Source organism: Acanthamoeba castellanii, assembly GCF_000313135.1.
Source record: "Acanthamoeba castellanii str. Neff unplaced genomic scaffold scf7180000084671, whole genome shotgun sequence".
Taxonomy (NCBI): Eukaryota; Discosea; order Longamoebia; family Acanthamoebidae; genus Acanthamoeba; species Acanthamoeba castellanii.
The window spans coordinates 7,630-34,958 of record NW_004457317.1 but is presented as its reverse complement, the minus strand read 5'-3'; the positions used below and the strand labels follow the sequence as shown (position 1 = coordinate 34,958).

Here is a 27,329-nt window from a genome sequence, read left to right as displayed (position 1 = left end):
CCACCACCTTCATCATCTGCCCGCGCGTAGAAGCAGATTTTGAGGATCCATCTTCGCCGCTACTCGACGCTAGCATCAACAAAGGGCTCGACTCCAGGCCTTCCTCCTTCAGCCTGGAGATGTTGAGTCGGCCCTCGTAGACTGATCTGAAGCCATAGGCCGCCGTCAAGAGGCGCCCCCGCTCCAGGCAGGGCGGCTGCACAGCCCGGCAGGCCCGCGCGTCGTGCAGGACCGGGTCGGCCCAGCTGGCCCAGGCGAAGCAGTACCACTCCCACTTGAGCACCAGGAGCCACCAGCCCAGGGCCACCACCAGCGCCGCCACGCCCACGACGAACCACCAGCTGCGCCACCACTGGTCGCCCCGTCGGGCCACGGGCGGCCGCCTGTAGCTGAACTGTGGTGGGGTGGCGGTGGTGGTGTTGACCTCTTCTTCTCCCTCCTCTCTTCTCGTTCGTGACCGCACGTCCATCGCTTGTCGTGTGTCTTGTCGTGTGTGTCGTGTCGTGGTGCGGTGCACGCGATCGGGAGATAAAGTTTTTTGCATGAGTGGCGGGAAGTTCCTGCCATGGAAATTTCGGTAGGAAACTTCCGCCAGTGAGATTAGATGTAGGCTCGCGCAACCCCACAGAACGGCAGGGCGCCCAGCTTGTGTGGCCGGGTGGTCGTCGAAAGGCATTATCTGATTGGATTTGTGTCCTCCGAAAGTTGGCGCTGTCCGCTGCCGTTGGAATTTCGGAAGTCGACATTTTTACAAAAGCAGCTGGTTTCAGTCGCAGTTGCACACATTCCAGAGTGTTTCCGAGAAATAAAAACCTGTCATGCTGACGTGGCCTATATCAATTTATTTTTCCCATTTTTGCAAAAAATGAGAAGAGCTGGGTGAGGATGAAGAGGGCAGGGGAAGCTGTTTCTGCTGCAAAGGCAAAGAGAGTGCGCCAACAAGACCTCTCACCTGTAGCATGGCGTGAGTGGCAAAACTACCTGTGATGAGCTCATTACACAAGTAAACAGGGTGAGCTCAAGCTCACAACTGCTCCACTGTTCAATCAAACAGCGGAGAGGAGAGCAGAAAACACGTACCTTGAGTTTCACAACAGCCTCAGCACCCCACTGTACATACATCAATAAAAAGCAATTAATCAATGAAGCCACCACTCACATTCAATGGTGCATGTGTGCAGGGCAAGCCAAGTTGTTGTCGAGTTGGTGTTGGATCTGCCCATCGCTGGGCCAAGATTCCTGCAAAACAAGAACAATGCATACACACTCAGTGTGTAATCACTGGTTGTCAAGCTGGTGGGGAAGCACCATGTCTCAATGACCCAGGTCAGCAATGTGCTCAACACCATCTTCCAGCATCTGTTTGCAGTGCAGCTGCAGCAGTTTCCATTGAAGGACTCAGCAGTGCAGTTCCTTATTGAATTCCACATCTGCCACTGGTACGAGATGAGCAAGAAGATATCTGAGAGCAAGGTATGGTTATTGTCATGCTATCATCACATATAAAGAAGGCAGCACCTTGTCCCTTAACTCCTCCATCGCAGTCTTCTGTTGGAGGGACAGCATCTGGTGGTGACTGTGGACGGCACAACCAAGGGCCATGAGCGTTCATTCCTCACCCTGCAAGTCAATGGCATCTGTGACAATCAGTTGTGGAGGGGAATGGTGGGTGTCTACAAGATGCCCTATGGGAAAACAGCAAGAGAGCAGGCCAAAGCAATCATGGGAGCGTGGGACGACCTTGTCAAGCAGCAGAAGAAGCTGTGCATGCCAACAACCAAGCTGTTCAAGGTCTGTGGCATCTCCTATGACAACACCAACAACAATCAGGGAAACTGTGGTGGTGTGCAAGTCCTGCTTGATCAAGAGAGGGAGAGGAGGGCAATGTCAGCCAACCACAAGTTTTGGCCCCTCATTGAGAAGAGCTGTACCAAGCACACACTCTCCCTCTGTCCAAAGCGATTCAAGAGCCTGGTGAAGCTCACAGTCATGAAATGGAAGTGGCTGCACCTGCAGGCGCCAGCGGATGTGAAGCAGTACCACAAGCTGTTCACATTGTTGATGCAACAAATCTCACAGCGCCTGATCAAAGGGTCATGGATGAGGCCATGGTGAGGCTTTGTGCAGAGCTTGGGTGCCGAACCAACACGACCTGACCATGTGACACGCGTGCACTTCATCAGCATTGATCAGATGGCCCACTGGGTGTACTGGTGGTACGTGGTCATTGTGCTGGCCTGTGTTCATGCTGTTGATAACACTGAACCTGCACAAATGCAGGTATCCATACCTGATTCTCTGGTACACAGTTCTGGGACCAGCATGCCTCACCGACAAAGACAATGCAGACTTCAAGGCCCTTCTCAATCCTGATATCTTCTGCTTGATCAAGATCAGCGCCATTGGAATGGAGGTATGTGAGGAATGAACAGTTGATCAACAGCTGCTGACAGTGGAGTATGTACATGCAGAGAATCCTTGGGCCATTCATGAGTGTGCTGCTGGCAGCTGAGAAGGTGATGGGCTACGTTGGGCGCCTGGAGAAGCTGGTAGAGCTGACCCTTGCACTCTACACAAGCCTGGCCACAATGATCAGCTTCTTCTTGAATGATGCCGCACTCCAACCACATCGGCTCACCACCAGCGACCTGACTGAGAAGATCAAGCAGTTAGCTCCTAAATGGGGCACACATGTCGCCTCCATCTTGTTGTCAGACCTGCGGTTTACTCCATTCCTTGCTGACTTGTCTCCCTTGTCAGCACTAGTCCCACTGGATTGTGCCTCACCACCATCATCAGCACGACCCACATCCATCTCCTCCTCGTCCTTCAGCCTCTGCCTCTCGCCCAATGCATTGTACCCTACGCCTGCCCTTCTCAAGGATCTGAAATCACCAACACCATTCACCATCATGAAGAGCACAGGTCCATGCACCTTGCAGATCATCATCCCCAAGAACCCTCCCCACAAGACTGCCCATCAATTCCTCCTGTGGATGCAGCTGTACACAGCAGTGATGCTTGTCACATTCAAGAAGCTAGACAGCAAGTATCTCATGGCCAGGGAGTATGCACAAGATCCCTTCATGTGTGATCTTGTTCTGCTGGTGATGATGTGGCCAATTGAGTGTGTCTTTGGCGAGACTGGAGAGCACCTGAAGGAGAGCAACAACAACATCCGTGCTGCCATCCTCTCCACGTGTGTGGCCTGCAATGAGTACCCCAACAATAGCACCATGATGGAGGGCTACATGAATGCCTTCCCAAATGTGTGTTGCCCAAGCTGCTCACCCTGTGTGCATGACCTCCTCAGTAACTGTTCATTGTTGGTCAAGTGCAGATCATGCAGGAGGCATGTACAGAGCTGCAGAGGGCCATGAAGAGAAAGGAGATGGACGCCATCGCTGAGAGCAGGTTCACTGAAGAGGCCCAGCAGGAGCATGAGAAGGCAGCCAGACGAAGTGCGCTCGAGGCAGAGAACGCGGCGGTGACGGCTGTCATGGCGCAGCACAGCTCTGCACTGGCCCAGCAGTCTGTCACATGTGGCACCATGAAGGCGTTCCTGCAAGAGAGGAGGAAGAGTGGGTGGGTCATGCCACAGCCTCCAACGTTGCCTGTGCTCTCCAAGATGAAGTGCACGGACCTCATCAACGCCATTCGCATGCTTGCTGCTGCACCGTGCGACACGATCACGCTGCCCACGAGTGTCAGCGAGCCCGATGACGGCGATGACACCCCTCTGTCGACTGCAACATTGTGTGGCGGTGGCGATGACAGGGAGGAGGTGGATGAGGATGGGGCAGATGAAGTGGGTGAGGGGGAGCTGTACCAGGATGATGACGACTCAGACATTGACGTGGCCACATATGATGTGTTCATGGATGCTGCCCTTCTTGAGGTGGCTGTGGAGGAGACAGCAAAGGCTGCTGTGGATGCTGAGAAAGCCACGCTCGCCACCAATGCTGAGCATGGCGCCCTCAGTGCTCCCCTCCTGTTGCCTGCCCCCACATGGACCTCTGTCTTGGTTGCAAGCTTCCTTGCCCAGCACAATGTTGGTGTTGGCCTTGCTTGGGTCCATCGTCCTCCTCCTTGTTGAATGATAAAGGTGTTCTAATAAATGAGATTAAAGATGATGTTTAAATTACATTGTAGAAGAGAGATAGTACTAATGCTGAAAGTTGTGGTCCCACTGCATGACTGTTTGTGTTGATGTAGAACCTAATGACAATGGATGTGAAGGTTACCCTGGTATCCACCAGGTAGGCCTCCACATCGCATCTCACCAGTCGCGTCCCAAAATCCTTGTTCAACGTGTGGTCATGGTCATGGTCGTTTCTGGTCTGTGCTCGAATTCGAGCGGTTGCCGTGGTCGTGAACAAAAACAAATCCAGGTTCTATGCCGGCACGTGTATTTTCGAGGGAGAACTCTGCCGAGCATCCCCCAATGATAATTCGTTGCGCGAGGCTACCCTTTTGCCCCACAGGATTTCCCTTTGCTGGAGTAATCAAGGGCAGAAACCCTGAGTCATCGGCGAGATTTATATTTCTTGTTGGCGAAATTCGCCACCGGGGCAGGAAAACCGAAGGAGTCGGGCCTAGGGAAAACAAGAAAGGAGAAACCCTATGTCGACGATCGGGACCGACCTGATCTTGACCCCGGCTGCCAGGAAATACGAGAACGTGCCGGGCCTAGAAAAAAAAGCCCAACACGAGCTTCACGAAAAACACGTGTGCACCGGAGCACGGCGTGAGTAGATCTTACCTCTCGCCGACAGCCACTCTCTCGCCGAGAGAGTTACGCTTATCTCGAATTGCTTAATGCGTTTAAGTTAGTTGCAGTCTCACTCCACCAGTGAAAGTTGTGTTGTTGATCCAACCTCTCGCGTTGTTCTCCCTTCTTCGTTGCCCGCCGTGAGTCTTAGGTCTCCCCTCTCTTCTCAAGGTAAGCCCACCAATGCATGTACCTGCCAATCAACACCTTCAGACAAGTCCGTTTTATATAGTTTTTCGATTCGTTCTTATTTGCTGTTCAACAGCTCATTCAGAAAATTACTTTTCTTCGTTGTAGTAGCGTAGAAACCAGTTGATCGAATGCAAGAGTGGATGGGCTATGTGGCGGCGGCCGTGGCGGTCTTCTGCTTCGGCAGCAACTTGGTCCCGGTGAAGAAGTTCGAGACCGGCGACGGGATGTTCTTCCAGTGGATCCTGTGCACGGGCATCTGGCTCACGGGCCTCGTCGTTAACGGCATCCAGGGCTGGCCCACCTTCGAGCCCATTGCCATGATTGGCGGCGTGCTCTGGTGCACGGGCAACCTCCTCACCGTCCCCATCATCAAGATGATTGGCCTTGGCCTGGGCCTCCTCCTCTGGGGGTACAACCTCACCTCCAGCTCCATGATGGAGTCCTGTTTTCTGCACCACTTGGCTGACAACAACAACTACAACGCACCTGTGGCAGCTTGACCAACTTGATCATGGGCTGGGCCACCGGTACCTTCGGGCTGTTTGGCCTCAGCTCCAACGAGGTCAGCCTCCCTCCTGCCGTCCATCCACCTCCACCGCCTCACAACGGCTCACGTTCATCGCGTGTGTTTCCAACGTGCAGATCAAGACGCCCTGGCTCAACTACCTGGGCATCTCACTGGCTGTGGCCTCTGTCGGCGTCTACGCCTTTGTCAAGCCCACTGTCAAGAAGATTGGTTTGTGCTCAGCGGGGGGGGGGTGATGATGACCAGTTTGCTGATGTTGTCTACCTCCGTGGAACAACTTGTTTTCGTGTGTCTGTATGGACAGGTGAGGACGAACACTGCGACGTGGAGGAACACCACTCCGTCAACGTAGGCAGGCTCGAGGATTCCTACTTGATCACCAACCCTGGCCACGCTGACCACAAGGGCCACAGCAAGGAGCAGGACGATTCGTTTGCCTTCATTGAACGCCTGCCTTCCGCCACTAAGCGCGTGCTCGGTGTCGTGCTGGCAATTGTTACTGGCCTCTTCTTTGGTCTGCTTCTCCTCTTTTGTCTTCTCTGTTCTCTCCGGAAACATTTTTAGTTTTTTTTTGTTTTTTTAAAATCTGTTTATTAACTTCTTTTCGTGGTGCTACACAACAGGCGTCAACTTCGACCCTCCGCAGTGGCTGATCGACCACTGCGAGCCGTGTGACCACTCGGGTGGCCACAGCAGCAAGGGTCTTGACTATGTTTGGTCTCACTTCTGTGGCATCTTCCTAGGTAGGCCCTGTCAAATTTAAATTGATATCTTTGTTGGGTTCACTGACATTTTCAAACCCTCCCTTCCTTCAAGCCTCGACTGTCTACTTCTTGCTCTACAGCTTGTTGAAGCGCAACAAGCCAGCCATCAATCCGCAAGTCGTGCTGCCCGGCATCGTTTCGGGTACACTATCCTCTCTTTACGGCCAATCATTGCTCCTGGGTAACTTTGGGGAGGGACTTTTGTAGGCGTCATGTGGGGGATTGCGCAGAGTAGTTGGTTCGTAGCCAATCAGGGTGCGTGTACCTACCGTGCCGCACCAGCCGCGTGCGCTCACACAATTTTCGCGAGATCCTCATTCCGTGCGCTTACCTGTGGATGGGGTTTGTCGCAGAGCTGGGACTGACCGTTTCGTTCCCCATCATTGCGACTGGCCCGGGCGCCGTTGGTTGTCTGTGGGGCATCCTCCTCTTTGGAGAGATCAAGGGCGGGCGCAACTTCCTCTTCTTTGGCGCGGCTATCGCGCTCAACGCCGTCGGCGTGGCCCTCATCACCCTGGGCAAATCTGTCAGCGTGTAAGGGTTTGGCTCCTACGAGGAGTCCAGGCCCACCGGTCAAACGCCGCATAGTTCTTGTTTTGTCCATGGATCGTGAAACATAAACAATTTGTTTGTTTATGAAAAAGTACAACGTAACGTGATAACAAGAGAAGAAGAAGAAGAGGAGGTTTGCGGAAGAACAAGAAGGACGTGGGAAGGAGGGTGAAGAAGAGAGAGTGCGCACACTCACTTGGAGGGCGGGGAGGGGACGGCGATGAGGGCGTGCCACTGCTGGGACAGCAGACGCCACACGGCCACGGAGGGGATGAGCGGCCGCGCGAGGGCGGCGCCGGCCACCGACGAGAAGGCGGCCGACGGGAAGAGGAGCCGCAGCATGGCCTCGCGGTGCTCGCGGTAGAGGAGCTGGCCCAGGGCCAGCACCGCCTCCATGCGGCTCTTCTGGTTCTTGTCCTTGAGCATGGCCACCAGGAACTTGCGGTACTTGAGCGACAGCAGCGCGTCGCCGTGGCCCAGCCCGCCGCCGATGCCCAGCCCGCCCTCCTCGTCGTCGCTGCCGAACGAGAAGTCAATGTCGTCCGCGCTCTCCTCCCGGCCGACGGACGACTCGCGCTTCTTGGCGGCGCCGGCGCTGTTGGTCGCGGCGGCGGTGGTGGCGCCCATGGCGGTGGCCATGGTCATGGTCATCACCGGCGGCGACTTGGCGCTCCGCTCGTCGCCGGCCTTTTTTCGCAGCCCGCGCTCGGCGTCCGCGGCGGCCGGAACGGCAGACGAAGCTGACGTCAGCGAAGCGGAGGCCGACGACAAAGAGGTGGAGGAGGTGGCGGTGGCGGTGGCGTTGGAGGAGGAGGAGGAGGAGGAGGAGAGGTGTTGGGCCATGGCGTAGAGGTAGTAGTTGGCCATCATGCGGAAGGCCTGGCGCTTGATGGTGCTGTCCTTGTTCTTGAAGAGGTACTCGATCTCCTTCTCCTCGTACTCCATCTCCTTCCTCTTCTTGACGATCAGCTTGTCGATGCTGTCGTCCTTGTTGTTGGCCGGGTGCTCGCCGGCTGCAGAGCCGAGCGTGGACGAGGCCGTCGTGGCCTCGCGCTCGGCGGCGTCGCGCTCGCCCTCGCGGCCGTAGCCGCCCGTGCCCAGCAGCGGAGGCGGCGGCGGCGCGAGCACGTCGTAGTTGCCGTAGCCGATGAACTTGATGAGGAGCGACAGCAGGCGCCGGCGCATCTCGTGGCTCTTGGTGCGGTTGATGGCGGACGGGATGAGGTGGATGCAGTGGGCGCCCAGGTTGCCCAGCGCGGTGATGGTCTTCATGAGGATCTTGGTGTCGCGGCAGTGGAGCAGCGACAGCAGCGGCGACAGGTGGTCGAACACCGAGAGCCGGTTGGCCTCGCCCAGCAGTATGAACGCCTGCAGCTGCACCTGCGACTCCTCCGCGAACGTGTTCAGGAACCTGTAGTCGCGTGTCGTGTCGTGTCGTGTCGTGTCGTGTCGTGTCGTGTCGTGTCGTGTCGTGTCGTGTCGTGTCGTGTCGTGTCAGAACGAGCGTTGAACCTGCGGGGCGGCGGTGGGCCAGGGCGCGCACCTGGTTAGTCGCTGCAGGGCAAAGGTGTTGTTGGCGATCATCTGCGGGTACTGGCGGATGGCCTTGATGGCCGCCTTCTTCACGGGCACCGAGTTGTCGTCGAGCTTGGCCAGCACGTGCGAGAGGTAGTTCGAACACAACGTGAGCGCTGCAAAAGAGGCGTCGACGAGGGAAGAGAAACGTTTTGGAGTTATTGACCTGCCATTGCCCCGCGCGGGGCGAGCGACAGCTAAGCAAGGCGGGAGGTCGTACGATCGGGGTGCTTGTCGCCGTTTTGTCGGTAGTGGGCAAAGATGAGGGACACGGCGTAGAGGGTCATGATCACCACGCACGGCTCCTCCTCGTCCTCTTCATCGTCCATAATTCTGTGTAGACACAGAGCGAAATGCAGCAACAACGCGTGATATCAGATTGTGTGCCGTGTGTGTGTCGTGTGTGTGTCGTGGGTGTACCGGAGAATGTCGTCGACAAAGAGGAGGAGCGCGTCTACGCCGAGCGCGCAGAGGATCTGGATGGCGCTCTCCTTCACATAGTACTCTTCGTAGCGCAGAAGCGCAGCGATGCCCTGCAGGTGCTCTGTGCGTGCGCGTGCGGCATGTGTCATCAGCTTAGGTGTGCGTGCGTGCATGCGTGTGCGTGCGTACCGTAAGCGAGAGTTCGCAGGAGAGCGAGCTTGGAGAGCTGGGTGACGGCGATGGTGCGGAGCCAGTTGTCCTCGACCAGCAGCAGCTCCGCGATGTCGGGAATGAAGGGAATGCCCTTCATCCCCGCCGCCCCGATCGTCTCCACCACCGTCGCCCGCAATCGACTGTGTATTGCATGAGAGCCACAAACGATCAATATTCGCTTGCACGCGATGGAACTGTGTGTGTGGTGTGTGACGCGCACCTGGGTTCCTTCAGCAACGAGCCCACGAGGGTCAGCGATTCGTCTGATATGTGACTGCCGAAGAAGGCCAGCGTGCGGGTGGCGGACTGCAAACACCACAACACAGCAAGGAATCAATGGGAGGTGAGTCGTTGTCGCCACCGCTCGCGCACAGGGCTGAGCGGGTGTGGAGGCTGGTGGTGGTGTGTCGGCACCTCGACCACGGCCTTGTCCTCGGCGGAGGTCTTCACAACGTTGACCACGGAGGCCTCCACTCGCTTCAGCATATCCAGGCCTTGGGGGAGAGACAAGGTCAGAGGTGAGTACTCCGCGCACCAGTATAGAGGTGGCTTGCGGCCGTGGGGGCGTATGTGCACATACCATCGGGCCGCAGGGAAAAGTGCTGTACAACCGCGCCGAGAGCGGCGACCGCGGTGGCGCGAACGAAGTAGATCCGGTTCTTGAGCATCGAGCAGAGGACTAACAGATTGTCGTCCAGGTCCAGGTGAATGCCTGCAAACACATTCGTTTCGCGACAAACGTGTGAGCCAGCCCAGCCAACACCAAAAAGAACGAAGACGGGGAAAAGAAGAACGAAGGCGGGGGAGGTGAGTACCGCTGACGAATACTCGCAGGAGGTCTAGGGCCTCGGTCCTGGCATCGGCTTCGCGGTGACTGAGCAGGGCCATGGTCTGATGGATCACCTGTCGCAGGCGCGCGTGCCGCTGGGTCCGCTTCTCGTCGTCGTCGCCCTGGCACTCGTGGTCGACCGCGATGCCGTCGCGCGCTCGGTGCTCGCCCTTGCGGCTCTGCTCGAGCAGGCTCACCAGCCGGATGGCCGTCAGCACCATGTACGCGTTCCGGTTCTGCATCATCTCGAAGCACTTGTTCTCCACCTCGACCTTCGTCCGCTCCAACAACGCCGCATCCTCGGCCGAATACCTGCACCGACGTAACGACATCAATACCGTGCGCGTTGACCACACACGACACACAACACACGCCACGCGCACGACTGGGTGGCTAGTGGCGAACCTGCGACTGCCGGTGAGGGCCGAGTAGGTGAGGTCCTGCAGCTTGGCGATGAGCGTCTGGACGGTGATGTGGTCCTCCTCGGTGAGCAGGAGGTCGATGAGTAGGTGCAGGTAGCGCAGCGCGTTGACGTCGTTCAGGTGCAGCACGCCGGGAATGGCCTCCACCATCTCCAGCCGCAGCTCGCGAGCTTCACTGCCGTTGGGGGTCGTTGCCGCCGGTGGTGCCTGAGGCTCAGACGACTCGCCGTGTGGCCGTTGCTGGCCGAGCCACGACGCGAGCACCTCGAACTTGGTCGTCGAGTAGAGCGATGAGGCCCCGTTGTGCGACCGATTGGTGGCGGCGGCGACTTGTCGCTTGTCGTCCACGGCGGCCTCGGCGTCCTCGTCGGCGATCCGCCGGGCCTCGAGCTGCTCCCGGTCGCCCACGTCCCTGTCGATGGCCTGCAGCAGCTGGATGACCTCGTGCTTCAGGTAGAAGTCGATTACCGCGTTGGTCTCGTCGCTGCTCCGGCCGCCCACAGACAACACAGCATATACCAAACATATTTCTTCAGTCAGTGCTCGCGCCGGTGAATTCTTGGCGACCAACAAAGAATGTATGGAATGAAAAAATGAATGAATGGTGCGTACCGTTGGTTGTGGCAGTTGAGCAGGGAGTCGAGCCTGGGCCGAAGCCGAGCAGGGTCGATCCGGTCGGTGATGACCAGGCACAGCTTCTTGAGGAAGAAGGGCTTGCACTTGACGAGGTCGAGCATCATGCCCAGGTCCTCGCACCGCGCGGCGGTCTCGCCGAGGGCCTCGAACACCACCGTCACGAAGGGCACCAGCAGCGGGTCCAGATCGTCCGCGGCCGACGCGTCGGACGACGACGACCCGCCGCCGCCGATGCCCAGCAGACCGCCGGAGGAGGTCTTCCGCTTCCTCCGGGCCGACAGGTCCCGCAGGATGTCGCCCAGCACCGGACTGGTCGGCTTGTACTCCTGGCTCAGTCCCGTGAGCACCTGTGCGACCACGGTCATGCCGCCCGATCGGGTGTGTGCGCGTGTGAGTGCGGTTGTAGCGACGCCACATACTGGGGCGAGGGGGGAAGAGGAGGCGATACCAGGCAGATGGCCTTGCGCGCGGGATCGAACTTTTGTTTCGTTGGCAGCAGAGGATTGGCCAGCAGGCCCAGGACGATCAAGACCAGCAATCGCAGGCCAGGATCCTATAGAGAGACGCGCACACCGCCACAGGCGTGAGTGGGGGCAGTCGTCACCCGGTGCGGGCCACGTTGCAGCGTGCGCGCGGGGAGGGGAGGGGAGTACCTCATGACCGAGCCAGCGGAGGAGCCATACGTAGACATCGAACGTCTGCATCATCTTCACCGCCGAGTTCACCAGTTGCCGAATTTGTATTTCCTCTGCAACCCGCCGCGGATCGAGTGGAATGTGAGCCAGCTAGGCCATCGAAGAAGAAGCTTCATCACGTACCATCGCGAAGGAGCTGGCCGAAGAGGAATGTTCGCTGGACGGGCGTGAGGGAGGCGATGGAGAGCTGGGCCATCTCCTTCATGACGTTGGTCGCCTCGAGCTGCACCAGCGCGTGCTTGTCCTTGAGCCGGGCCGACACGAGCTGGATGACCCGCACGAAGCCCAGCGGGTCCTCCCGCTTGTCGTTGGCCGAGCCGCGCCGGCGCCGATTGTTCGTCTCCGCCGCCGCCGAGTCGCTCGCGGCCGGTGTTCGGCCGTTGGTCGCGTCGTCGGTGCGGCCGGGCCGAGGTCGCGCGAGGTGCGGCGGGAAGATGGGGTTGTTGCCCTTGTTGAGCAGGGTCAGCCGCCACAGGAGGTTGAGGGCCGCCTTGCGCACGCGGGGTTCGTCGTCGTCGAGCAGGCTGTTAATTACAATATTTATATTCCGCTCGTTGATCACGCCGCCCAGATAGAACTTCACCATCAGATCGATGGCGTACACCGGATTCTGACCTGTAAGACAAGTCGAGACCCGGCGTTAGGGTGCTTTGAATCGCACACGCACACGCACACGCACACGCACACGCACGCAAGGGAGAAGCTGGCGCACCTTTGAAGACATCTATACATTTGGTCATGACAGCTTCGACCACCTTAGTGCCCAGGACGTGGTTGAGTTGGAGGTAGACCGGGTAGTAGTCCAGGTGGAGGAGCGCCGACTCAGACCGATCCAGGAATTCGAGGAATGCGGCGCCCCACTTCGTCTTTTTCTTCAGCGCTCCCGGCGGCTCTCGCACGCCAGTGTCGGAGGCCCGGGCCTGTTTGAGCACGCCCTCGCAGGCCTTGGCTCGCAGAAGGTGGGAAAATCGCAGCTGGCCAAGATCTTGCGGGTCTGTGCGTCGTGTGTGCAACGTGTGCGTGTGGGTGTGCGTCAGCAAGCAACATTAGCGAGTGGGGCGAACGAAAGATAATTGATGAGAGCAAGAGGGTGTACCAGTGTTGTGTCCCTTGAAGGAGGCGAACCACTCCTTGAGCGACGGGAACTTGAGCGCCAGGATCTTCTCGGCCAGCCAGTGCGTGCCCTTCTTGAAGCCGATGAAGAGGATGACCTCGGCCCACCACTTGTCCGTCAGATGGCGCTCGTCGGCCCAAAAATAGCGAAGGAAGTCCTTCTTCTCCCCTCCGTCCTCGCCTCCTCGCTCTCGCACCGACGCCGCAGGACCCGAAGATGGCGACGTGGCGACCAGGCCGTCCAGTGTCCGCCGGCTGTCAGTCTCCGCCGCCGGCTCGTCGCCGCTGGCGTTGGCGTGCTGCTGTGGCTGCTGTCGACGGCCGCCGCCGCTTTGCATGTAGTGGTGCCAGGGCTTGTGCTGGGCCTCCCACGGGTGCAGGACGTCGGTCACCACCTTGGCGAAGGTGACCTCGTCCTCGAGGTTGGCCATGCAGGTGAGCATGTAGTCGGCCACGAAGAACTGGTGGAGCGTGGCGTTGGCAAAGGCCAGCGTGCGGCCCACGCCGTGCTGCAGCACGACGCCGGGCAGCATTCGCGCCACCTCGTCCAGCAGGCGCTCGCCGTTCTGTCGTCGCTCCTCCGGCTGGTCGAGGTCGGCCCGTCGCAGCTGGTGGTACTTGCCCATCGCCTCCACGAACACGCGGCGCTGCGCCACGAAGATGTCCGCCACCGCGCCGGCGCCGGTGGCGGTGGACCCGTCGGTGGCGTTGGCGTTGGCGTTGGCGTTGCCGTTGAAGAGCGGGTTCTGTACATAGTGGTAGCTCTTGCCGTAGTTGTCGTCCCACCACACGATCAAGTAGGCCAGGAGGCCGATCAGTTTCCGTCGCTCGACGGCCTCCTCGTCGTCGCTGGCCTCATTGGCCTCGTCGGCCTTGTTGTGGGTCTTCCGCTCAGGCAGCAGCTCGCGCAAGATGCTGCGCTCGGGCTTGTCCGCTTCTGCGGCGGCGAGCTGAAGCCGGCTGCGGTCGGCCGCGCCCTTGGCCAGTGACCCGGCGAGGTGGCACAGCAGCTCGTGGAGATTAGTGGCCGGCATCGAACTGCCGTCGCGCGACTGGGCGAGCAGGATGTCCCGCAGCAGCACAAAGAGCAGGAGCGGGCTCTGCTTCTGCGTGGGGAGCACGAGGCCCTTCCGCTCGAGCAGGCAGTCCAGCAGCGCCGGGGCCGCGGGCAGGGCCGACAGACCGAACTTGTCGAAGAGGGCCTTGGCGTACAGCCGCTGCTCCGTCTCCCCGCACAGGCTGTCGAGTTTGAGGATTCGCCACTGCTTGCTGCTGCTCACGCCCTCTCCGGCCTCGGACTCGCCTTCGGCCTCCTCCGCTGCGCCGGCAGCGGTGCTCCCCGTGGAGGGGTTGGTGGCGGCGCCGACGCTGGGGACCTGGGTCGGACGCAGCGGGTAGCGCATGAGATCGGCCAGCGTGTTCACACGGCAGCACGCGACGACTCGCTGCAGCCGCTTGCCAAACGTGGCGCCCAGCTTCCTTCCGAACGACTGCAGCGCGCAGATGGACGCACAGCTCGTCTGCGCCGGCCCCAAGATAGATAACACACGACACACGACACACACGACACACGCACGGTGAGCACATTGCATTCGTATCGATGAAGAGGCAAGAAGCATAAGTTATCTTCTTCTTTGTTCTCGTAACGGGAAAGCGAATAAAGGAAGAGTAATAAAGAATGATAATTAAATAAGAGCGCCACAAAGGGGACAGAGAGCGCATAACAAACACGAACCTCATCGTTGGTGGTGTCCTTGTAGCCCAGCAGGCCGTAGAGGAGTTCGTTGGCGAGGTCGCGCGGCACCGCGTCGAGGCCGTCGAGCAGCAGCACAAAGGGATGACGCGAGTCGCGCAGCAGCTCGCCCAGCAGGCGCGCGGCCGTGGTGGCGGTGGTTGGCGTCGAAGAGGAGGACGCCTGTGGCGTGAAGCCGTGCCAGCTCTGCACAGCGGATCGAAGCAGCAATCCGGCGGGATCGATCTCGCTCTCCATCTTCTCGGCGGCTGCTGCGCGGCTGGCGTCGAAGAGCAGCTGGGAGATGAGGTGTGCGCAGTTGATGTAGATGGGGAAGGCGGAGCGCAGAGGCTGGGAGGGCGACGGCGTGGCGATGCGATCGAACTCGCGCAGAATGCGGCGTAGGACGACGGTCTTGCCCGATCCCTCGTCGCCCGCGATGAGGGAGAATTGGCAGTCGGGCGATGTGAGCAGCTGGCCCAGGGTCACCTCCAGATCCTCCTCCACCACCGACTCGCCAAACCCGCCTTCTAGATCGCCGTAGGAGAGCAAGTAGCTCAAGTTGTTCACGCTGATCACTTTCAAGTGTACGAATTCGCTCTCGCTGGCTGCATCTGCGATCAGCATCTCGTCCCTTGGCTTCGTTTCTTCTTCCACATCCTTTGTTGATGCGTCTCCTCCTTCTTGTGACGCCGTCGCAGATGTGGTTGATGATGAAGGTGTGGGCTCGCTGCGAGGCGCGGAATGGAGGTTAACGGCCAGGTGGCGTTGTAGGTCCTGGACGATAAGATCGGCGTTCTCGTCTTCACGTATCTCAAGCGCGGCCAGCCGCTTGTAGACCTGCAAGATCGACACGGGCGGGGGCGCAGTCGATCGACCATTTTCTTTCGGGGTGGTGCCCCCCTCTGCCATTTCCATTCGAAATCGCTTATCTTCTGATTGCTCCTTTGTGCAATTCAAAAAGCGGCAGTGGGTGCAGAGGCTAAGAGAAATGGCTCCCCCTTCCTCAAATGCGACGTTCACCGCGCGGGAAATCTGATCTTCGCTGGTGGCTCTCTTTCGCCTTTCGTTTCGGCGTTGGGCTTTTTCGAAAATTTGAGAAGCATTTCAAAAAATCGTACAAATTACGAAATGGCCACAAATTCCAGGCGAAAAAGTTTAGAGAAAAAGAGCAGAAAAGCAACAGTTCAGCAAATCGCATCTGATCGAAGGCTGCAAGCGGTACCTGGCAGGTCTCGGTTTCGATTTGTGTTCACATTTCTTTCGTCAATGCTGGCCGCCGATCGCCCCGCTGTCGTGATGGAGACGAAAGTATTGAAGATTAATCCCTCATCGTTCGCCGATGAAGAGCTGGCCGAGGCAGTGGAGCTCATCCGCCAAGGCGAGCTCGTTTCCTTTCCCACGGAAACAGTGTATGGTACGATGACGTTAATTCTCCCCGTTCCATTCCATGAATGAATGCTCACCGGCCGGTGAGCAACGTGCAACGTTTAATCAGGGCTGGGCGCGAATGCACTGGACAACGAAGCCTGCAAGAAGATCTTCCAAGCCAAGGGGAGGTACGACAGTGCAGCCGCTTCTCTTGACATCTCGCGTCTTCATGTGTCTCACGCCCGGGCCTCTCTTCGCTCTCTTCCTGTTCTATCAATGGCACAGGCCATCGGACAACCCGCTGATCGTGCACATCTCTTCGATGGAAATGCTTCACACCGTGGCCGCCAGCGTGCCACCGAAAGTGGACGAGTTCCTCACCCGGTCGCAGTTCTGGCCGGGGCCTCTCACCATCCTCTTCCCTAAAAAGGTGAGCCACCGCCGGCCCACGGCCATCCATGACTACTCTCGCGAGTGAGATCTCACTTTCGCGGTGAGTTGCGTAGGAGAATGTCCCTCAGGCGGTGACTGCCGGCCAGACCACCGTGGCCGTTCGCATGCCCAGCCACCCCATCGCCCACAAACTGATTGCCCTCTCGGGTACGTACCAACGTCTAACGTTGCACATTCTCTGCAAAATTGTGGCCCACCACCGCCATCACCGGCGCCTCCTGCTCACCACACAGACCCAACGTTGGGTGCGCTCAGGCGTTCCGATTGCGGCGCCGAGCGCCAATATGTCCGGGCGACCGAGCCCCACGACGGCGGGCCACGTCATCGCCGACCTCACGGGGAGGGTCAAGTGCATCGTCGACGGCGGCGGCACCTCGGTGGGCCTCGAGTCCACGGTCCTCGACATGAGCCGAGATCCGCCCATGGTGCTGCGACCAGGGGGCATCACCCACGAGCAGCTCAAGAAGTACCTGCCGGACGTCGTGGTCTATGGCCAGGGCGGCCACAAGGACCAGTCCATGGAGGACAAGCCGCCCACGCCGGGCCTCAAGTACCGCCACTACTCGCCCAACGCCTACGTGGTCCTCTTTGATCTGGCCCCGCCCCCCAAGGAAGGCGGAGACCACGCGGACACCGGCGGCGGCGGCCTGCGCATGGGCGAGGAGCTCATCGCGCGGGTGCGGAAGGCCCTCGACGACAAGCAGAGCGTGGGCATCATCCACACGCACCGGGAGATCGAGCTGCCCGCGGACCTCAAGGCCCTGGCGCGACACGTCGGCGACGCCGGAGGGGACAGCGGCGCGGACGACCCGCGGGAGCCGCTGCTGGTGTACCCGGTCGCGGTGGAGGTGGACCAGACCGACGAGGAGGGCAGGGAGCGATTCGCCGCCGAGGTCGCCCGAGGCCTCTTCAAGGCGCTCCGGGGGCTCGACGCCCGAGGCGTGGACATCATCTTTGTCGAGGTACTACATACCTTCATCTTCATCGTTTGAGTGATCGTCACCTTCCCGTGTGCCTCTAACACGTGGATATTGATCAATCACAGGGCATCGACGAAAGCCACACCGGCTACGCCGTCATGAACCGATTGCGGAAGGCCGCCGCTGCGTCCGTGCACTGTGTTGGTTTGTGAAAAGCGCAGAGAGAGAGGAAGAGACGAAGATGGAAGCACTTCTCAACCTGTTGTCATTGTTGCCATTGTTGTTGCAGTTGTTGCTACTGCAGGGTGAGATTGTGTGGGATTGGCTTGCACCACCTCAAACATGTCAAATTAATCAGGTAGGGTCAAAGGAGACAGAGTAGTCGAGTTACTCTTCTTCTTCGTCCCTCCCCACCTTCAACACTACACTCGAGTGGATCTCTCAAGACGAGGCACGATGGTACAGCGTGGAAGAAGTGCTGCGCTGCTGGTGGCGGTCGTCCTGTGCGCCGTTTTCGTTGCGGGCGGTGCTGCCGCAAACTGGTCCGATGTGGACCAGATCCTCCAGGCCGGAGTGCAGGACGGAGCCTACCCCGGCTGCGTCGCCCTCGTAGGCAACAAGAACGTACGCTCATCCGCCGAACTGCCTTTGACGTGCATTTGTATGAATTTAATTCAAATTCATTTGAATTAAATCAATTAGTGGATTACTTCTATTGAATGAGGGACGTGCGAGATTCATGTGAGTTTGCTTTCAATGAACACAGCCAGTGCTAATCTGGAGGGGGCGAACAGGGAATCATCTATGAGCGTGCCGTGGGGCACTACACGTATGGCGCCACGCCGCCCTTCAGCTCCCGCAACCCGCCCATGGCCATCGACGTACGCCCTCCAGCTTGCCCCCCCCCTCCACATCTCTACTCCTTCGCGCTGCGTGCTGACCGTACTTCGTTTTGGGGACCGACAGACCCTCTTTGACATGGCGAGCTGCACCAAGGTCACCAGTACGCACTTCCATCACCACATCATGTGTGTCGTGCGTGTCGTGCGTGTCGTATGTCGTGTGCGTGGTGTCGCTGACAAGCGTGAGCGCCTCTTTGCAGCCACCACCACCGCCGTGGCCCAGTTCTACCAGCGCGGCGAGCTGCCCCTGCACACGCGCATCGCCGACGTGCTGGGCAAGGAGTACGCCCAGCACGGGAAGGGCGACATCACGGTCCTCAACTGCCTGCTCCACAACACGGGCTACCCTCCCGACCCCAGCCCCAACTACTGTACGCCCGCACCCTCCACCCGCCCGCAGCACTCGCACGCCGGCCGTTGACTCCAAGTGGTGTGTGCGTGTGCGGTGGCGCGTGTGCGGTGGGACACGCAGGGGACCCGGCGTTCGGCTGCCCGGAGACCCGCAAGCCGCACCCGGAGGAGAACTTCTCGTGCCAGGACCGCATCTACAAGAGCCTCCTCGCGCAGACCCTGGCCAACCCCGTCGGCAGCGTCTACGTCTACTCCGACCTCAGGTCCGGCTTTCATTTTTTTTTTTTGCCGGTGGCTCTTGACAATCGAACATCAAAAAGCTGACGTGTGTGCCGTGTGTGTCGTGCGTGTGTGTGTGTTGTGTCGTGTGTCGTGTGTGTGTGCGGCTGAACGCCAACAGCATGATCACGCTCATGTACGTGGTGGGCAATCTGGCCAAGGACCTCGGCTACGTCAAGCCCACCGACCTTATCGCCGGCTGCGACCAGGGAGGCCCCGGGTATCCCCCTTTTTCTCCTCTCTGTCTCGCGCCTGCCCTCCTCCAGCCCTGTGTAGATCCTGACGCGCATGTCGTGTCGCGTCGTGCGTGTCGTGTGCTGTTGCAGTGCCGCTCAGTGCTATTTCGAGGCGTATGTGCGCCGCTACGTGTTCCACCAGGCGTCGATGTACGATTCGTTCTTCCTTCCGCCCAGGTACGAGTGGAGCCGCTCCGCGCCCTGCGAAAACGACACCACCTACCTCCACAAGGTCATTCAGGTATGCGTCAAGCGGTTCTCCTTGCGGCGCTTCTTTCCTGTGCCCTAACGCACGACACACGCCGCACACACACGACACGACACGACACGACACACACGACACACACGCCGCACATGCACGACACGACACACACGACATTAGGGCCAAGTGTCGGACGGCAACGCCTACGCGCTGGGTGGCATTGCGGGCCACGCCGGCCTCTTCTCCAACGTGAGGGATCTCTTCAAGCTCATGCACAGGTGGATGTGGGCCGCCCCCAATGACCACTGGCTCAATACGTACCTTTCCGCACGACCGCACACATGCACCACCGAACACGCACGATGACACGACACACACGACACACGCACCCATTCACTCCTTTGCGCTGTGCAGGAGCACGGCCGAGTTCTTCGTGAAGGAGTACAACCACTCGCAGAGCAGCCGCGCGCTCGGCTGGAACACCAACGACCCCACCGTGCGCGACCAGGGCTGGGGCCTCTCCTGCGGCGCCCTCAGTGCCAAGACCTTCATGCACATCGGGTACTTGTTGTGCCGTGTGCCGTGTGTCGTGTGCCGTGTGTCGTGTGTGTTGGTGTGTTTTGGCCGCGCCGATGCTGTTCTCAACTGTTCGGTCGTTGTCCTGCGCAGGTACACGGGCACTGAGATGTGCGGAGACCCCGTCAATGGCGTCGTTACCATTCTGCTCACCAACAGGGTCTACCCTTCGTCGGACAACGAGAAGGTGGGCATCTACCGCCGCAAGTTCAACAACGCCGTGGTACAAGTCCTCGGCCTCTCCGGCTCGGACTCAGGCCCCATCGTCGTCCAGGAGTAAGCACCGGTGTGTATGTCAATTGGATCTTGAAAATGAACCTTTTTACACAATCTTCTTCGCATGTGTCCACTTCATGATGTTCTCTGCTGACAAAGACTGGAAATTGCAACTTCATGAAGACGAGGGCATCAGAGGAATTGCTGCAGCTTGTCCAGCAGCTCAGGTTCAAGCGAAGCCTGCTTTCCCATAGCTGGCTGCGTGAGCACAACTTAGAAGAGTGGAGAGGGGAGGGGAGGGTCAGTCGGTACCCCAGTGCTGAGGACTGACACGGCCAGGGTCATGACCTTACGCAGCAGCTTGGCCTCTTTCGCCGAGGAGTGACCTGCAACCACGCTCAGCCCCTGCAAGCCATTCACGAACTGCCCGGCCAGGAGTTCGGCCAAACCTCGAAGCAGGCGCACTTCCTGCTGGAAGGTGGGCCAATTGATCAGATCTGTGCGGACTGGTTGTGCAGAGGGAAACTGCAAGCTGATGCAGCACTGTCCTCACCTGGGTGGGCTGCGGAAGTGTCTGGAGGGCTGAAAGGCTTGCCACAATGAGCGTGTGGTCGGTGAGCTGGAGGCCGGCAAGAAGTCGCGTCTTGGCCAGCTCAATGCTTATGTTGGTGCGGGTCCCCTCGTGGTCACTGGCCGTCGAGAGAAGGTCGGTGTAGCAGGTGATTGCATTGGCGAAGCTGCCGGCGGCGCGGTGGCTCGCGGCCTCCGCCATGGCAGAACCGATCTTAGCACACGCTGCACAGTGGGCCGGCCCAGCGCCGAGGAGGCCGATCAAGCTGGGGAGCAGGGGCTGGCCGCATAGGTGGCATTTGCCGGAGGTGGTCAAGCTCGACCCGCCAGCGCCCAGCTGCATTCCCAGTAATTGGGCCGCAGGCTGCACGCTGATGAGGGACAGGGGTCCCGGGCCTGACGACGAAGTGGACGACGACGAGGGGAGCAATAGCGGCAGCGCAGCTCCCGCGAGCGCCGAGGAGTGGCCTATGTGAGCGGGCTCGTTGGGCAACAGCAGCTCCTTGACCAGGGTCACCAATTCAGGCGAATCTGTGGTAATAAATTGGCCAATAGCGTATCAAACGTGTCGCTATTGTTGACCAATGGCGTGTGAGGGAAAGAGGAGTACCCTCTCAGTGGACACACACCACCACCACCACCACACACGATACGTACCTGGAGAGAGGACCCTGCTTGGAAAACAACTTCGCCTGGGGAGCCTTTTTGATGGGGCAATCGAAGAGACTGCACAGCAGGGTTGGTAGTTGGGAAAGCGAGGAGTCGGCGGTGATACGCAGCTTGCGGGACACACGCGGTTTCAAGGGTCGGCCCTTACCATCGCCCAGGACGACCTGCAGCAGGATCTGCTGCTGGTGCTTCTCCGTGGGCGGGTGGGCCAGGTTGCGCTTTTCGTTGGCGAGCATGAGCTTCTTCCGCTCCAGCCTCTCCTTGTAAGGTCGCACCTGAAGAGAAAGATGGTAGCGAGCATCAAGGTCAGCTCAATGTTAAATCTATTTTGAAGGAGTTGAAAGAGCGATAAAATGAAGACACCTTGGCAAGGAGGGAGGCCAAGACGCGTTGCTTGAGCTCGGCTTCATGTTCTTCCTTGGTTCGGGCAGCCCACACCCGCAGTCGCTCCGCTTCGGTGGCTTTGAGCTGCTCCGCTTCAGCTGCGAGTCTGGACACCAGCTCCTGTTCTTGAGTTAGCCGTCTTGTGGTTTCCTCCTTCTCCACTTGATGAAAGAGTTCATCGCGGTTCGGTTGGCGACTCTCCTCCATCTTCTTCTTTTTATCCTTCTCCAACACAATTACTTTTTAGATCCTTGCAACCACGCGACGTCAACCTCGAGGCATCGGCCCGCAACAAATTCGGTCGAAATGGTCGCCCGATCGGAAATTTCGATTCGGTCTAAAAAATAATTGGTTTCGGGCCGAAGGCTGGATACACCAGCTTTTCCTGTGAAGGAGCAAGATCTAGGCGAAGAGGATGAGCGACAAGCAAGGCCTACCCAAGCTTCATACGACGGAGAAGGGCGTACCGGTCTACGATGCCGGTTCGAGCCGAAAAGCCAACCAGCTGGCTCGGGAGTGGGCCCAAGTGCCCCGCGCCGGACGAGGAGGCGAGTACATACCCTCCAGAGAGCTCAATGACCCCGGCCCCAATCGAACCCGCATCACCGCCGCCCAGCAGCAGCACGGCCGACCCGACCAACTGGGCATGCGCATGGCCATGGACAGGCAGGGAAAGATAGCACCCAACCAGTATGCCCACCACCCCGACCTCCACTCGGCCAAGTCGGGCGACCCGCCCCACCACGAGTTTCCCCACTACCACGCCACCAACGCCAAGGGTGAGAAAGTGATCTACGTCTACCGAAACGGAGGCGGAGGCGGCGGCGGAGGCCGTGGTGGTGGTGGGGGAGGCGGAGGCGGTGGTGGCGGGGGCCGCGGCGGGGGCGGGGGCGGAGGCCGTGGCGGTGGTGGTAGTGGTGGCCGTGGAGGCGGTAGCGCGTTGAGCGCCATTGCGAGCGGAGTCATGAGCTCAAGGGCCGGCGAGAAAGGCCACGCCCAAGCCTCGGGTATGCTCTTTTGTCTTTGCACGCGTTATTGCCGGGGCTCGCCCAGCCCAACCTGAGTGCACACCATCTCACCCGCGACACGAAACGCACACGGCACCACACGACACACGTAACGCTACGGTCCGTCTCCACAGGCCCAGGCGGCATCAAGTTCACCACCGAGTTGGACATCAACAGCGAACAGCAGCTGGGGAAGCTCGTAGGTTTGGTGGACCCAGAATCGGGCCTCCTCTCGCTGTTGACCTCGGCTCCCCAAGCGGGCAAGGTGCAGTACACTCTCGCCGGTGTGCGTGCGCGTGGGTGTGCATGCACGCAGCTGAACTGTACGACCTGAGCGTCCACAGGACCTCTTGGGAATCACCATGAGCGATCTGGCCCTGGCTCTGCTGCTGGTCCGGTCCGGCGATACCTCGTTCAGTCTCGACCCGGCTGACCCGAGCAATCCGTCGGGTCCCAGCCTCAGAAGGTGTACATCCCCGAGAGGCTGCGCTCCACCACGTTCGGGGAGATCATGTTCGAAGCTGACTGGAAGCTCAAGCTGCTGGCTTTTGGGTACTCACTCGCACGCGACCCCACCCGCACACGCACACGACACTTACAACACACTGACCGTGTCCTGATGTAGATCGCTGTCGTCGTCGAGTGTGCGGAGCGAGGCCGACATCACGTTTGCGCAGCCCGAAGGTGCAGCTGAGCACCGCTACTCGCGGCTGTGGATAGAGAACGCCCGTGTGTAGCTCGCCAAGTCCGAGGCAGGCGTGCTCGTCATCAAGGACGTGCAGATGGTCGTCCTGGCCAAGAGGCAGGTGTGCAACCTTTCCGCCCACCTGCACACCTGCACTATGGCCCTCGTGGACCTACTTAAGCCCGACACAACACACCACACATGGAACACTGCAGGTGCCAGATGCGGCCTCGCCATCGGGCTTGCGGGACGTCGATGAGCACGACCCGACAAGCTCGGAGCGAATCTGTGCTGAGGAGTTCACCAGGCGCTACGACGAGGTGGCGGCCCAGTACACGTGCTTCCAAAGGCTCACGGAGCTCAGCAAGGCGTTGAGCCTGGCCAAGTGTGCTTTCCAAACCCAAACGCAAACGCAAACGCTCAAACGCAACCCAAACGCAAACGCAAACCCAAACCCAAACGCAAACCCAAACCCAAACCCAAACGAAGCCCACCCGCAAACTCACTTCTTTGTTGCTGCCAGGTTTATTCTGACGCAGACGGCCATCGATTTGGACTGGGAGTTGATCGAGCAGGTGGCTTCCGGATGCATTACGCAAGTGTCACCCAACACCGTGCCCTCGCACCGGCAGTCTCATTCGCGCACTTTCACCACAGGCAACGCCTCTTTCAAGCGTACTCTCAACCTGGTATGTTTGTTGCACGCGCTCACGCACACGCACACGCCCACGCACCACCGCACACGCACACCTCTTGATTGCCTGGGCTGACATGGGGTGAGTAGACGGGAGGTGTCAACCTGAGGGTAAAGGTGTTTCAAGACTCCAACGACCGGCAGGTGGCGCAAAGCGCGGCGGTGCACAAAATCATCAAGGAGTCGTCCCACAGGGGCAGGGCCACACTGCCCTTGCGCACGTTCTACAAGGGCGATGCGCAGGGCGATTCGGCTGCGATGGTCACCATCAGCCAGGTACCCTTCTGCAAGTCCGCCTACCTGGTGAACGCCCAGCGCCTGCTCGACGCCAGTGATGCGCGTGGCGCCCTGGCCGTGCTTAGAGCCCAAGAAGCGGAAAGCAGCCGCAAGCCCCTGGCGGACGAGTACGTGCGGGCGCGGTGCATCGAGTCGTGGTGCCACCTGAAGCTTAACGACAATGCGAGCCTGCGGACCAGCATCGATGAAGCCAAGACGCCACTGCGCTACATGGAGCCGAGTGACGCCAGCCTCCGCCTGCTGGACGCCCTCGACACCGAGATGAAGAAGCGGTAAGCCATCAGAGGCTTGTGTGTTGCAAGAGTGCTTGTGTTATCTAACAATGCGCCACCTCTCATAGAACCAACGCTGCCTTGGGCGCGGCCCGCGCCCACCTGCAGAAGGCTGCCAACCTCACCGCGGCCAGCGCGAAGAGGACCTACTACCTCCTGGCGCTGTCCGAACTCTCGAGCGCGGTCGCACTGCAGCCAACCAGCTTTGAGTGCCTGCTAACTCGTGCCGAAGTTAATCTGTACAAATTCCCTCCCCCCACAAGGTGGTTTGTACCATGCTTCCTGGGCTCTTTTTACGAGGCGATCGACGCCTTCGCCGCTGCGGAACGACTCTTCGCACTGGGTTTGTTGATGTGCGTGTGCGTGTGCGTGTGCGTGTGCGTGTGCGTGTGCGTGTGCGTGTGCGTGTGCGTGTGCGTGTGCGTGTGCCATCGTGCGATCGTGTCTGCTTTAGCGAGTTGGGTAAGAATCAAGACGCCCTCGAAGACGCCACACGGGCATTCAGCAGGGATCCGTCCTCTGGTCAGGCCGCGTTCCTTCTGGGGCGGAGCCACCAGCTCCTGGGCTCTTTTTACGAGGCGATCGACGCCTTCGCCGCAGCGGAACGACTCTTCGCACAGGGTACTTGCAAGCCAAGCACCTCGCGGCACACACCGCCCCACAGGCACGACTGCACACGCACTTGTTCACGCACCTCTCTGCCCTGCAGGTCAGCAGAAGGCCAAAGCGAAGGAGGCATCGGCGGCAGCCCACCTCGCACTGGCGAAGAAGGTCCAGACCGAAGTGGCCGGCAGCGGACAGCAGCAGTACCTGCTGGGCAACCTTGCCTTCTCCGTCCCGAGCAGCTGGACGCCCGACGAGAGTGCGCTGACTATTTCGCTTCTTCAGTTGAGGCGCTTGTTTTGTTGACGTGTGTGTGGTGTGCGCGCGTGCGTGCGTGCGTGCGTGGGAATAGGACCCCTGATGAAGGCGTTCCTATCGTCGAACAAGGTGATGACCCCATCGGTCTTGGTTCAGCAAAAGGAAGATGTGTGGATCCACGGCATCGAGCAGCTGATGGACTACGTCAAGTCCGAGTTCCGCCCGGAGACGACGATCGCCTTCCCGGACTACCGCTTTCTCGACCTGGACGAATGCATGGTAAGTAAGAACTGTTGGTCAGTGCAACCACCACGACTGACGCTGACCCCCCCCCGGGGGGGAGGGGCGAAGGCTGGAAGTAGGGAAGACCTTGGTCTGGTGACCTCGCGGTTCAGGTTCTCGCTGGAGGGACACACCATCGACGTCAGGACCGCATGGCTAGTGCTGGGCGCCACCCTCTACACGCTCACCCTGAGCATTGACAGCCGCTTCGGCGATGCTGGTTCTGAGCTCTGGACCGCCCTGCTGGCCTCGCTGGTGGCCGACTCCCTCTTGTGAACGACTTGACGAAGCTCACATCATCATCGATGCATTATCCTTCTTCTATTAGTCTCGTAAAGAAGTTGCCCAGCTCCACAGCTCCCAGCTCACTTGCGGGCGACCTCGTAGTTGGCCATGAACCACTCCACCGTCTCCTTGATGGCTGCAAGGAATGGAAAAACAAGCAGAAGAGTGAGTGAGTGAGTGGGAGACATGCGCGGTTGCGCCTACAGGAAGTGGGAACCACGTGCCATCCTTGATGGGAGTGAACTGGAACTCGGGCAGGTAGGTCCTGAGCTTCTTGTTGCTCGCCGTCTTCTTGAACTGACCATCGGACTTGGACGTGTCGTACTATCGATGCAACAAGTTAACACGCCTGCGAGAGCGTGGACGAACACCACCGGCCGGGTGTGATTGCAGTACCTTGATCCTGTCCAGCGGGTAGCCCATGGCCTCGGCGATCATGTCGGCCACCTCCTTGATAGAGATCTCGTCGTTTTCGTCCACGGAGAGGATGATCGGGTCCACCTCGTTGTAGTCGCGCACGGCCCTGTTCACGTGCAGACATTAATTTATCGAACAACCAAAACAGTGCGAATAGCGAACGGGCTCAATAGAAAATACCGACGGTGCGAGAGACATCAAGAGCGAGAGAACGAACCAGATCATGAGGCGGGCCAGATCGAGAGCGAAGATAAATTGCCTAAGCGGCTTGCCCGTGCCCCACACCACAAAGTCGGTGTTGTTCTCTGCGACGCCACAGTGACACACACGTGTTCCATGAGTGTCAGGATTCATCATCATCGCCATCATCATCGCAATAATTGAGCCAGAGGGCAGCTGCGTACTGTTGGCCAAGTAGAGCTTGTGCATGAGGCCAGGCATCACGTGCGAATCCTGGAGGACCAAACGAAACGCAGCCATTTCGCGAGTTGACTCTCAACACGTGTGTAAGCAAAAAAAGCTTCTGGTGCGTACCTCGAGGTTGAAGTTGTCCCACTTGCCGAAGATGTTGGTGGGAACGACCGACGTGAAGTTGCAGCCGTACTCTTCGTGGTAGGCCCTGTGAGTGGAGCGCAAGGTGGTGCTCGGTGTGAGCGCGAGGCCGCCAGAGCCAGTGTAAAAATGAAAGAATGAAGGAAAGAAAGTTGTACCTGTTCTGAACGTCGATCATGCGCTTGGCGTAGGCGTAGCCCTCGTTGGAGGGGTGAGGGGGTCCGTTGTGGATCATGGTCTCGTCGATGGGGTAGGTCGTCTTGTCGGGGAAGATGCAGGTGGAGAGGCACGACACGCACTTCTCGATCTGCACGTCGCCCACCCATCACGCACGAGTGCGAGTGAGCTCTGAGAAATGAACGACACGCCACGACACGCAACACGAGGGCACGCGCGTATGCGGAC

The 27,329-nt window shown here is 59.2% G+C and overlaps 11 protein-coding genes across 11 annotated transcripts in view; 7 read left to right on the top strand and 4 right to left on the bottom strand.

Annotated features, from left to right (window-relative positions):
* Positions 1-7: 7 nt before the first annotated feature.
* Positions 8-469, bottom strand: ACA1_118800 (uncharacterized protein; the record flags this gene model as incomplete). The annotated part of the gene is made up of 1 exon (XM_004335141.1): positions 8-469. A coding segment is annotated over one exon (462 nt), but the record flags the coding sequence as incomplete, so codon positions are not given.
* An 848-nt stretch (positions 470-1,317) lies between these two features.
* On the top strand, positions 1,318-2,115 carry ACA1_118790 (uncharacterized protein; the record flags this gene model as incomplete). The annotated part of the gene is made up of 2 exons (XM_004335140.1): positions 1,318-1,473; positions 1,564-2,115. 2 exons carry the CDS (start codon positions 1,318-1,320, stop codon positions 2,113-2,115), a joined length of 708 nt encoding a protein of 235 aa, XP_004335188.1.
* Positions 2,116-2,193: 78 nt separating this feature from the next.
* On the top strand, positions 2,194-4,096 carry ACA1_118780 (uncharacterized protein; the record flags this gene model as incomplete). The annotated part of the gene is made up of 4 exons (XM_004335139.1): positions 2,194-2,239; positions 2,310-2,413; positions 2,472-3,269; positions 3,341-4,096. The coding sequence occupies 4 exons, from the start codon at positions 2,194-2,196 to the stop codon at positions 4,094-4,096; spliced, it is 1,704 nt and encodes a 567-aa protein (XP_004335187.1).
* Positions 4,097-5,103: 1,007 nt separating this feature from the next.
* On the top strand, positions 5,104-6,791 carry ACA1_118770 (transmembrane protein 144 family protein; the record flags this gene model as incomplete). The annotated part of the gene is made up of 7 exons (XM_004335138.1): positions 5,104-5,372; positions 5,459-5,525; positions 5,606-5,699; positions 5,794-5,967; positions 6,113-6,232; positions 6,306-6,395; positions 6,607-6,791. The coding sequence occupies 7 exons, from the start codon at positions 5,104-5,106 to the stop codon at positions 6,789-6,791; spliced, it is 999 nt and encodes a 332-aa protein (XP_004335186.1).
* A 206-nt stretch (positions 6,792-6,997) lies between these two features.
* Positions 6,998-15,070, bottom strand: ACA1_118760 (HEAT repeat domain containing protein; the record flags this gene model as incomplete). Its single annotated transcript, XM_004335137.1, has 17 exons — positions 6,998-8,216; positions 8,349-8,496; positions 8,601-8,713; positions 8,801-8,924; positions 8,993-9,156; positions 9,237-9,322; positions 9,431-9,510; positions 9,597-9,728; positions 9,832-10,157; positions 10,251-10,751; positions 10,880-11,250; positions 11,352-11,456; positions 11,557-11,651; positions 11,722-12,213; positions 12,311-12,592; positions 12,695-14,231; positions 14,447-15,070. 17 exons carry the CDS (start codon positions 15,068-15,070, stop codon positions 6,998-7,000), a joined length of 6,399 nt encoding a protein of 2,132 aa, XP_004335185.1.
* A 672-nt stretch (positions 15,071-15,742) lies between these two features.
* ACA1_118750 (YwlC, putative) lies at positions 15,743-17,399 on the top strand (the record flags this gene model as incomplete). Its single annotated transcript, XM_004335136.1, has 6 exons — positions 15,743-15,860; positions 15,942-16,002; positions 16,100-16,244; positions 16,321-16,414; positions 16,523-17,229; positions 17,313-17,399. 6 exons carry the CDS (start codon positions 15,743-15,745, stop codon positions 17,397-17,399), a joined length of 1,212 nt encoding a protein of 403 aa, XP_004335184.1.
* Positions 17,400-17,643: 244 nt separating this feature from the next.
* Positions 17,644-20,013, top strand: ACA1_118740 (betalactamase; the record flags this gene model as incomplete). Its single annotated transcript, XM_004335135.1, is given in 11 exon segments — positions 17,644-17,811; positions 17,982-18,068; positions 18,154-18,190; positions 18,290-18,460; positions 18,562-18,703; positions 18,841-18,939; positions 19,046-19,114; positions 19,133-19,196; positions 19,338-19,474; positions 19,572-19,718; positions 19,827-20,013. The coding sequence occupies 11 exon segments, from the start codon at positions 17,644-17,646 to the stop codon at positions 20,011-20,013; spliced, it is 1,308 nt and encodes a 435-aa protein (XP_004335183.1).
* Positions 20,014-20,141: 128 nt separating this feature from the next.
* Positions 20,142-21,779, bottom strand: ACA1_118730 (uncharacterized protein; the record flags this gene model as incomplete). Its single annotated transcript, XM_004335134.1, has 5 exons — positions 20,142-20,207; positions 20,262-20,417; positions 20,503-21,050; positions 21,190-21,463; positions 21,552-21,779. The coding sequence occupies 5 exons, from the start codon at positions 21,777-21,779 to the stop codon at positions 20,142-20,144; spliced, it is 1,272 nt and encodes a 423-aa protein (XP_004335182.1).
* A 208-nt stretch (positions 21,780-21,987) lies between these two features.
* On the top strand, positions 21,988-24,034 carry ACA1_118720 (uncharacterized protein; the record flags this gene model as incomplete). The annotated part of the gene is made up of 9 exons (XM_004335133.1): positions 21,988-22,408; positions 22,502-22,579; positions 22,714-22,865; positions 22,924-22,971; positions 23,037-23,131; positions 23,205-23,308; positions 23,336-23,385; positions 23,480-23,649; positions 23,788-24,034. 9 exons carry the CDS (start codon positions 21,988-21,990, stop codon positions 24,032-24,034), a joined length of 1,365 nt encoding a protein of 454 aa, XP_004335181.1.
* A 182-nt stretch (positions 24,035-24,216) lies between these two features.
* On the top strand, positions 24,217-25,946 carry ACA1_118710 (tetratricopeptide repeat domain containing protein; the record flags this gene model as incomplete). The annotated part of the gene is made up of 6 exons (XM_004335132.1): positions 24,217-24,527; positions 24,596-24,766; positions 24,982-25,148; positions 25,237-25,389; positions 25,483-25,667; positions 25,740-25,946. 6 exons carry the CDS (start codon positions 24,217-24,219, stop codon positions 25,944-25,946), a joined length of 1,194 nt encoding a protein of 397 aa, XP_004335180.1.
* An 89-nt stretch (positions 25,947-26,035) lies between these two features.
* The window catches only part of ACA1_118600 (NAD dependent epimerase/dehydratase family), a gene marked incomplete at both ends in the record, with an annotated part of 1,631 nt that continues 337 nt past the window's right edge, over positions 26,036-27,329 (bottom strand). Inside the window, 7 exons of the mRNA XM_004335131.1 lie at positions 26,036-26,083; positions 26,160-26,279; positions 26,352-26,478; positions 26,590-26,677; positions 26,777-26,825; positions 26,907-26,991; positions 27,083-27,231. Of these exons, the coding sequence (XP_004335179.1) occupies positions 26,036-26,083; positions 26,160-26,279; positions 26,352-26,478; positions 26,590-26,677; positions 26,777-26,825; positions 26,907-26,991; positions 27,083-27,231 (666 nt within the window). The remainder of the gene's footprint in view (positions 26,084-26,159; positions 26,280-26,351; positions 26,479-26,589; positions 26,678-26,776; positions 26,826-26,906; positions 26,992-27,082; positions 27,232-27,329) is intronic.